Source organism: Myxine glutinosa, chromosome 9, assembly GCF_964187855.1.
Source record: "Myxine glutinosa chromosome 9, kmMyxGlut1.1, whole genome shotgun sequence".
In the NCBI taxonomy this organism is placed as follows: domain Eukaryota; kingdom Metazoa; phylum Chordata; class Myxini; order Myxiniformes; family Myxinidae; genus Myxine; species Myxine glutinosa.
The window spans coordinates 127261882-127272686 of NC_136269.1; the positions used below are offsets into that span (position 1 = coordinate 127261882).

Sequence of the window (10805 nt, forward strand, 5' to 3'; positions counted from 1 at the left end):
CATTCACATTTCTCAGAAATCCGTCTAGTCCAGGGGTTCTTAACCTTTCTAGTGTCACGCCCCCTTTAGCAATTGTTGCTCGTCTCCACGCCCCCCTCCACCTACATCTGACGAAGCCGCTCGTTGGGGTTAACCCTCTCGCGGGGGGGGGGGTCTGGGCCCCCCCCCCCAGGAACTTTTTGAATTCTAGGTGCTCTGTGGTGCATTCTGAGGGGTTTGTTTGTTGATATTGAAGCCAGCCAGGGCTGGGCCCTGGGCCCTGGCTATTGACGTAGATTCTGTTAACAGCCAGGGCCCTAAGCATGGCAGCCAGGGCCGGGCCCTGGCGGGCCCTGGCTTATTTCGAACACTGGATCTGGTACCCCTGAACAGATAATGTTGTTTCAAAATAACAAAGGAGAGATTACAAACCTCGTTTTATTGCATCAAAACGCAAACAAGCTCAAGGCACGGATCGATGAAAGGAAAGGGTAACTACACAAAACACGTTTGTTGAAATGTCACGTCAAAGGACGCAAAATCAATGAAACAACAATTTAGTCACTAAAGAAGCAATGCCAAAAATCTCACTAAATTTTAGTGAGATGGTTGACACTGCTTCTTAGCTATCAGATCCGGAATTCGTGGTCGCGTGCCAGAGAGAGCACAGCGCAGATCTCCTTCAACGTTCAGCTTGCTTCTGTATTTGGTCTTGACAGCGACCAGCGCGGAGAATGCAGCCTCGCAGAGATACGTGGATCCGAACATCGTCAGAATCTGAACAGCTTGAAGCGAGATCAGAGGATAAACAGGAAGATACTTGACCCAGAATGTCTCCAGGTCCAGAATTTCAAAGTCATCCTCAGCCGAGGAGTTGAACTTCAGCTCCAGAAACTCCTCCTGGACCTCGTCCGAAACATCAGGTACGTCGCATTGGAATGGGTTTCTGATGAATTTCCAGGTCTTTCGCTTTTCGTCCAAGTCAGGAAAGTAGCGGATGAATTCCGCTTTGAGTTCAGTCAGATGATCGATGATTTGGTTCTTTAACTTTGAATCGAGAAGGCCGTCCGGAACGGCAGAGTCCAAGTTTGGGAAACAAGCTATGTTTCCGGCCTCCATTCGGCATTTCCAGAGGTCGAGTTTAGCCATGAAGGCTCGAATGGCGTCGTATTGCGTGATAATGTTTATGTGCTTCCCTTGCAGTTTTTGGTTGATACCGTTGAGTGCTTCGAAGATGTCTACGAGGTAAGCTAGAGACAGTTGACATTCTCGGGACTGGAACATTTTGTAGAGATCCACCTTCCGCTGCACGTCTAGGAATGTTGCGACTTCTTCCCTCAGCTCGTAGACTCGCCCCAACATGTTTCCCTTCGAAAGCCAATGCACGTTTGTGTGGAAAAGCAAGGCTTGATGATCGCAGTCCAAGTCCTTGCACAGCTGTTTGAACAGGCGACTGTTTAAGGCTCCACCTTTGATAAAGTTGCCTACCTTGATAGCCAGGTTCAGGAAATCCCTCATTTCAGCGGGCAGGGTCTTAGATGCTAAGGACTCACGATGGATAACGCAGTGTGTACCAATAGCAGAGGGACTCTTTTGTTTCACCTTCGTAACGAAACCCGAACGCGAGCCAAGCATGGCCGGAGCTCCGTCTGTGCAAACACCTACCAACGCGTCCCATGAAAGTCGATTTTCTTCGAAGAACTTCGATACCACTTCAAAGACATCCGCTGCTGTCGTGTAAGTTTCCAGGGGATGACAAAATAGCATTTCCTCCTTCACGCTGTCGCCTAATATGAAACGAGCATACATGAGCAGCTGAGAACACTGAGCCACGTCTGTCGTTTCGTCGCATTGGATGGCAAAGACAGGCGAGGCCCTTATCTGGTCAGTCACTTGTTCTTTGATGTCCTGAGACATTTCATCGATCCGTCCCTTGATGGCATCGTTCGACAGGGAGATAGCCGAGAGTTTGTTCGCACTATCCTTCCCCAGGATGAGCTCTGCCGCTCGCAGTAGACTCGGTTTAATGAGAGTCTCTCCGATTGTATGGCTCTTCTTGTTCTTTGCTACTAGCAGGGCAATCTCGTAGGACGCCTCAACGATCTTTGACGTCTGTTGCCGAAATGTCCCACTGCTGTCCAACTTAGCTCGCTTCAAGGCTTCCCTTTTCGCCACAAAGAATGCCTGTGATTTGTCTGCTAGTTCAGGATGGGTTGTCCTCAAGTGGCGTTCCAAACGTGTTGGCCGCATGGCATCATTGCTCAGAGTCTTGTAACATATAACGCACTGAGGAACCTCTGCGTCACCCTTTTGAAGTGCCACAAATCCGAACTTGATGTACTCGTCTTGGTATTTCCTCTTTTTCGCACTCATTGCCATTGACTTCGATTCCAGTTAATAATCTGTCGGAAGAAAAAAAGAAGTGTTAGTTGAGACTGAAACAAACTAGGAATTATATAAGGCGCTATCTTTTCGGTTAATTAATTTTTTTCAGTAGGGGGATTATAATTTCCGTTTGGGGTTATTTAGACGTTTATACTGCTGTCCCGCGCCCCCTCTGAAAATTGCTCACGCCCCCCTTGGGGGGTGCGCCCCACTGGTTAAGAACCGAGGGTCTAGTCTAATCTGGACTGAACCAAAATCGAATCAGCTTGATCTTGTCACCTACCCAACTCATCCACCAAGCGTTGTCATAATCAGTCCATACATTTTTGAGATATCGTACTACATCGTTTTTGGATCCATCACTCAATGGTGAAGAATCACTTTTAAAAAAAACAATTCTCGTATCCAGATCTAGATTCGGATCTTCACCAAAATAGAATCATTTCGTCCGTGTCATAGACCCAACCTCCAACCTGTCCACCAAGTTTCGTCTGAATCCGTCCATAACTTTTTGAGATATCCTGCTCACAAACAGCCAAACAAACAAACAAGGAGTCAGGCAGCCTGATAGGCATGACGAAAATCTACTGTATATCAATGAAACATTTATCAATGAAAATTTTTTATATCAATGAATTTTTTATTTTCTTTTATCTAAATATCAGCTTCCTAGCTCACAACGTGCCTGATATATTGCCTAGATGAGAAAGAAAATAAAAAAATGGATAAATAATTAAAATAAATAAATAATAATCGTGAAATAATTAATTTCTTAATCTTTTTGTAATATTGTTTATGTTGAAGGCTCCAGGCACGGACTGTATAGCCCTCATCGAGGCCATGCCTTAAATAAAAGAGAAGAAAAGTGTATGATGTTTGTTTGCGAGAAAGAGAGGTTGAAACTAGCCTGGTAGCTATCGTTTGAGTAAGATGTGAGATGGTTCCGAGCACCACTTTAACGCTCCTAAGTTAGAACGGTAGTACTACCCTCGGCGGTTGCTGTCTACAACCTACTACCTATTTTGCTAATAGCATACCTAAACCACCACTGTTTCATCAAAACCTGTAACCTTTTGAAAATTAATTAAGTAATTAATCGAAAAATTAAATAATTAATCGAGTAAGTGATCTACTATATAAGAGAGCCGTTTGTCTGTCTGTGTCGCCATTTTTCTCAGAGATGGCTATACGTATCTTCATCAAACTTTCAGGGATTCATCAGTGAGTGCCGGGAAGTGTTATAGGCAAAAAACGTCTTTTTTGGAAAAACAAAAAGTTCGGTTTTTTTGGATTAAAAAAATCGCTCTATAGTGCAGAAACCTTTTGATTAATGACAGTTATATGCAAGTACACATTCGCATAAACAAATACAAAATAATTACCAGACATTTGACCACAAATAATCAAACAATTCCTGAAGTGCTCGAAGTTGGTGGTGAGGCTTCTTCTTCTTCCTGATCGTCATCATACTTAACTCAGAAACGCGATGAACGGTACAATCAGCAGCATATATTCAACGAAAAGGTAAAATTATGATTTGACATTTGTGATGGATTCTGATTTGGATGTAATTGCTTTTCATTATATTTGCCCTCATTTCAAATACTAGGGCATTGCCCGTACGTGGGTGCCCGTTCCTTGCCAATGCCCGTACTATATATATATCTAAAATTATATCCCCCCCCCCCCTCTATTTACATGAAATGGTTTGGTCCAAAGCGAACGGCTTGCGAGTGGTGACAATCCCCCCCCTCTATTTACATGCAATGGTTCGGTCCAAAGCGAACGGCTTCCGGAGTTTGGTAAAGAAATCGCCATCGCGTACACAAACGCGCAGGAAAGCGAATGAATCGCAAATTCGTTTTTATTAGTTGTAAAACATAGTTTAACGCCAACATAGGGCATTGGCCGTACGTGGGTGCCCGTCCCGTGGCCAAAAAAAAAAAAAAACGCTACCCGTACGCTCTACCCCGCCCGTACGCCCGTAAACAAAAAAACCAACGCTCTTCGCTTCCGCCCTTCGCTCTGACTGAATTGGGAGAAATAATGCGCATAAGAAATCGAATTACGTACCGTAATGGCGGTCAGCTCGTAACGCGCTCAGCTCCGCTCGTCTCACATCGGCCACGCCTACGCAACAGAGCGTTCTGTGATTGGCTGCCGGAAGATAAGTCGTCACTGTCCGGAAGTTCGCAAATCGCAGTTAGGATGAATCGTTTTAATTTAATCGCAGTTTGAATTCGTTTTAAAACATAGTTTAACGGCAACATAGTTTTCCAACGTGAAATAAATGAATACGCTGTCAAATGTGCCGTCCGAGGCAGAGTCTGATCGCCACGTTCGGCACACGTGATAGCTCGCTGCTCTCTGATTGGTTGAAGCGTTTTTTGGACATATCTCGGTAAGTAATTGTCCGATTAATATGAAACCTTGAAAAGGCACATCCTCGGGTCCCCAGCAATATACCTGGCAAGTTTCAAGTATATCGGACCCGTGGTTGTCGAGAAACAGCGGTCACAGACAAACAAACACACAGACAGACACACACACACACAGAGATTACTGGAATTATAGATAGATGTTAATTTTTCTTTTTCGCTTGAGCAACGCCGGTACTCCAGCTATAAACACTTTTGTTTACTTGGGGTACAAATACAAATACAACTTTGTCTGGGGGGTAACATAGGATATGTGTCCGCGGCCTCATTCGGGGGTGTGGGGGACCGGGAGAGGGGCGTAAATTCTCCATGTAAATGTGTATCATGTAGCGCCACCTGGTGATGGTGGCAGAGGGTATTACAATTTCCTTTTTTACCTGGGCAACACTGAGGTGTATCAACTGTATCAAATGTATTAATGTGTATCAACACAACACTGAGGTTATGAAGCACTTTTTGCACGGGAAAATTTTTCCTCCTTCCCTTCCCCCCCTCCCCCAAAACGGAGGGGCTTGTCAAAGCCACCCCTGCCCCCCCCCCACCCAACCCAAAATGATATATATGCAGTATATCGTTCCACTCCCTTCCTCACCCCTCCCTTTCCTGCTTCCTCCCTCTCACCTCCTCCCCCCCTCCCCCCCCCCCCCGCAACACCGGGTACTCCTGCTAGTTAATCAATAAATCTAAAATACCCTTTATAGCCAAATCACTTGGTCACTGCCATGTCCAGGTTCAGATGAGAAATATTGCCCAGATGAAAAAGAAAATAATTAATTAATTGATTATTTGTATCATTAAAATAAATAAATAATAGTCATAAAATAATTAATTTCTTAATCAATTGGCTAATAGCAGAGGTAAACCACCACTGTTTCATCCAAATCTGTAACTTTTTGAAAATGTGGTAATTAATGGAATAATTAAATAATTAATCGATTAATCGATTAATAAATAAATCAAAAATACCCTTTACAGCCAATTCATTTGGTCACTGTCATGTCCAAATATCAGTTTCCTGGCTCAAAAAGTGTCTGAGATATTTCCCAGATGAAAAAGGAAATAAACAAGAAGACGCCATGCAGAGCACGATACTTGCAAAATCTACCCCTAACCCCAAAAAAAGTTGCCATGAATGAATCAAATTTTACATTTCATTAAGATTAAAATTGACGATCTTAATCAAAGATCGGGTCAATTGGATTAAAACGGATTATTTTTCAAATTAAAATTGATGATATTAGAAGTTTGATCTTTAGTTGACCTTTGAGGTTTCCAAATTCAGTGATGCACGATGCAATTATTACTCTTTAATCTTAAGGTTAATCAGATGAAATTTGTTGATTTTTCAGATGAAAATTGATGATTTCAGGAGTTTGACCTTGAATTGAATTTTGACTTTTCACCTCAAAAATAGTTTATTTCCCAATTCAGTGACGATTTTTAAATCCTGTTCAACTTTCAAGTCAATCTTTTTGAAAAATTACGATTTTAGAAACTTGACCTGAAGATGACCTTTGACCTCCAAACCAACAAATCTTCTCAGTTGTGACTACCTGTACAACTTGGTAAACTTTCATAACAATCGGTTTATAATTGTGACCTGTAGGTGATTGACAAACAGACAAACAAGAAAGACCGTGTTGAGCACGATAATTGCAAAATCCACCCCCCGCCACCCCCCACCACCCCCCACCACCGCCCAAAAAAATGTTGCCATGGATACATCAAAAAAAAAATTTTTAAGATTAAAATTGACGATCTGAATCAAAGCTCGGGTCAATTGGATTAAAATTGATTATCTTTCATATGAAAATTGATATTAGAAGTTTGAACTTGAGTTGACCATTTACCTTGAGTCGGCACCCTTATAAATCAGCACCTTTATAAATCGTTACACTTCGTTGGCACCCTTACAAATCGGCACCCTTATAAACCAGCACCCTTAGAAACCAGCACCCTTAGAAACCAGCACCCTTATAAATCAGCACCTTTATAAATCGTTACACTTCGTTGGCACCCTTACAAATCGGCACCCTTATAAACCAGCACCCTTAGAAACCAGCACCCTTATAAATCAGCACCTTTATAAATCGTTACACTTCGTTAGCACCCTTACAAATCGACACCCTTATAAACCAGCACCCTTATAAACCAGCACCCTGATAAATCAGCACCCTTATAAACCAGCACCCTTATAAACCAGCACCCTTATAAATCAGCACCTTTATAAATCGTTACACTTCGTTGGCACCCTTACAAATCGACACCCTTATAAACCAGCACCCTTATAAACCAGCACCCTTATAAACCAGCACCCTTATAAACCAGCACCCTTATAAATCAGCACCCTTACAAATCGGCACCCTTATAAACCAGCACCCTTACAAATCGGCACCCTGATAAACTACCACCCTTATAAACCAGCACCCTTATAAAGCAGCACCCTTACAAATCGGCACCCTTATAAACCAGCACCCTTATAAATCAGCACCCTTATAAATCAGCACCTTTTTAAACCAGCACCCTTATAAATCAGCACCCTTCTAAATCAGCACCCTTATAAACCAGCACCCTTATAAATCAGCACCCTTATAAACCAGCACCCTTATAAACCAGCACCCTTATAAATCAGCACCCTTACAAATCGGCACCTTTATAAATCAGCACCCTTACAAATCGGCACCCTTATAAATCAGCACCCTTATAAACCAGCACCCTTATAAACCAGCACCCTTATAAATCAGCACCCTTATAAACCAGCACCCTTATAAACCAGCACCCTTATAAATCAGCACCCTTACAAATCAGCACCCTTATAAACCAGCACCCTTACAAATCGGCACCCTGATAAACTAGCACCCTTATAAACCAGCACCCTTATAAAGCAGCACCCTTACAAATCGGCACCCTTATAAACCAGCACCCTTACAAATCGGCACCCTGATAAACTAGCACCCTTATAAACCAGCACCCTTATAAAGCAGCACCCTTACAAATCGGCACCCTTATAAACCAGCACCCTTATAAATCAGCACCCTTATAAATCAGCACCTTTTTAAACCAGCACCCTTATAAATCAGCACCCTTCTAAATCAGCACCCTTATAAACCAGCACCCTTATAAATCAGCACCCTTATAAACCAGCACCCTTATAAACCAGCACCCTTATAAATCAGCACCCTTACAAATCGGCACCTTTATAAATCAGCACCCTTACAAATCGGCACCCTTATAAATCAGCACCCTTATAAACCAGCACCCTTATAAACCAGCACCCTTATAAATCAGCACCCTTACAAATCAGCACCCTTATAAACCAGCACCCTTATAAACCAGCACCCTTATAAATCGGCACCCTTACAAATCGGCACCCTTATAAATCAGCACCCTTATAAACCAGCATCCTTATAAATCAGCACCCTTATAAACCAGCACCCTTATAAATCAGCACCCTTACAAATCGCCACCCTTACAAATCGGCACCCTTACAAATCAGCACCTTATAAATCAGCACCCTTATAAATCAGCACCCTTAAAACCAGCACCCTTATAAACCAGCACCCTTATAAACCAGCACCCTTATAAATCAGCACCCTTATAAATCGGCACCCTTATAAACCGGCACCCTTATAAACCGGCACCCTTATAAACCGGCACCCTTATAAACCGGCACACTTATAAATCGGCACCCTTACAAATCGGCACCCTTATAAATCAGCACCCTTACAAATCGGCACCCTTATAAACCAGCACCCTTATAAATCAGCACCCTTATAAACCAGCACCCTTATAAACCGGCACCCTTATAAATCGGCACCCTTACAAATCGGCACCCTTACAAATCAGCACCCTTATAAATCAGCACCCTTATAAATCAGCACCCTTATAAACCAGCACCCTTATAAACCAGCACCCTTATAAACCAGCACCCTTATAAACCAGCACCCTTATAAACCAGCACCCTTATAAACCAGCACCCTTATAAATCAGCACCCTTACAAATCAGCACCCTTACAAATCGGCACCCTTATAAATCAGCACCCTTACAAATCGGCACCCTTACAAACCAGCACCCTTATAAACCGGCACCCTTATAAACCAGCACCCTTATAAACCAGCACCCTTATAAACCAGCACCCTTATAAATCAGCACCCTTATAAACCAGCACCCTTATAAATCAGCACCCTTACAAATCGGCAACCTTATAAACCAGCACCCTTATAAATCAGCACCCTTACAAATCGGCACCCTTATAAATCAGCACCCTTATAAACCAGCACCCGTATAAACCAGCACCCTTATAAATCAGCACCCTTACAAATCGGCACCCTGATAAACCAGCACCCTTATAAACCAGCACCCTTATAAATCGGCACCCCTATAAACCAGCACCCTTATGAATCAGCACCCTTAAAAATCAGCACCTTTATAAACCAGCACCCTTATAAATCAGCACCCTTATAAATCAGCACCCTTATAAACCAGCACCCTTATAAATCAGCACCCTTATAAACCAGCACCCTTATAAACCAGCACCCTTATAAATCAGCACCCTTACAAATCGGCACCTTTATAAATCAGCACCCTTACAAATCGGCACCCTTATAAATCAGCACCCTTATAAACCAGCACCCTTATAAATCAGCACCCTTATAAACCAGCACCCTTATAAACCAGCACCCTTATAAATCAGCACCCTTACAAATCGGCACCCTTATAAACCAGCACCCTTACAAATCGGCACCCTGATAAACTAGCACCCTTATAAACCAGCACCCTTATAAAGCAGCACCCTTACAAATCGGCACCCTTATAAACCAGCACCCTTATAAATCAGCACCCTTATAAATCAGCACCTTTTTAAACCAGCACCCTTATAAATCAGCACCCTTCTAAATCAGCACCCTTATAAACCAGCACCCTTATAAATCAGCACCCTTATAAACCAGCACCCTTATAAACCAGCACCCTTATAAATCAGCACCCTTACAAATCGGCACCTTTATAAATCAGCACCCTTACAAATCGGCACCCTTATAAATCAGCACCCTTATAAACCAGCACCCTTATAAACCAGCACCCTTATAAATCAGCACCCTTACAAATCAGCACCCTTATAAACCAGCACCCTTATAAACCAGCACCCTTATAAATCGGCACCCTTACAAATCGGCACCCTTATAAATCAGCACCCTTATAAACCAGCATCCTTATAAATCAGCACCCTTATAAACCAGCACCCTTATAAATCAGCACCCTTACAAATCGCCACCCTTACAAATCGGCACCCTTACAAATCAGCACCTTATAAATCAGCACCCTTATAAATCAGCACCCTTAAAACCAGCACCCTTATAAACCAGCACCCTTATAAACCAGCACCCTTATAAATCAGCACCCTTATAAATCGGCACCCTTATAAACCGGCACCCTTATAAACCGGCACCCTTATAAACCGGCACCCTTATAAACCGGCACACTTATAAATCGGCACCCTTACAAATCGGCACCCTTATAAATCAGCACCCTTACAAATCGGCACCCTTATAAACCAGCACCCTTATAAATCAGCACCCTTATAAACCAGCACCCTTATAAACCGGCACCCTTATAAATCGGCACCCTTACAAATCGGCACCCTTACAAATCAGCACCCTTATAAATCAGCACCCTTATAAATCAGCACCCTTATAAACCAGCACCCTTATAAACCAGCACCCTTATAAACCAGCACCCTTATAAACCAGCACCCTTATAAACCAGCACCCTTATAAACCAGCACCCTTATAAACCAGCACCCTTATAAATCAGCACCCTTACAAATCAGCACCCTTACAAATCGGCACCCTTATAAATCAGCACCCTTACAAATCGGCACCCTTACAAACCAGCACCCTTATAAACCGGCACCCTTATAAACCAGCACCCTTATAAACCAGCACCCTTATAAACCAGCACCCTTATAAATCAGCACCCTTATAAACCAGCACCCTTATAAATCA

At 42.9% G+C, this 10805-nt stretch overlaps 1 protein-coding gene across 1 annotated transcript; it reads right to left on the reverse strand.

Annotated features, from left to right (window-relative positions):
* Positions 1 to 399: 399 nt before the first annotated feature.
* On the reverse strand, positions 400 to 2548 carry LOC137434947 (protein FAM200C-like). The gene has a single exon (XM_068128198.2). The coding sequence runs from the start codon at positions 2356 to 2358 to the stop codon at positions 577 to 579; it is 1782 nt and encodes a 593-aa protein (XP_067984299.2). The 5' UTR covers positions 2359 to 2548; the 3' UTR covers positions 400 to 576.
* Positions 2549 to 10805: the final 8257 nt, after the last annotated feature.

Bases quoted from the DNA above. Each gene is read 5' to 3' on its own strand.
- LOC137434947 (XM_068128198.2), bottom strand. From the start codon at position 2,358: ATGGCAATGAGTGCGAAAAAGAGGAAATACCAAGACGAGTACATCAAG.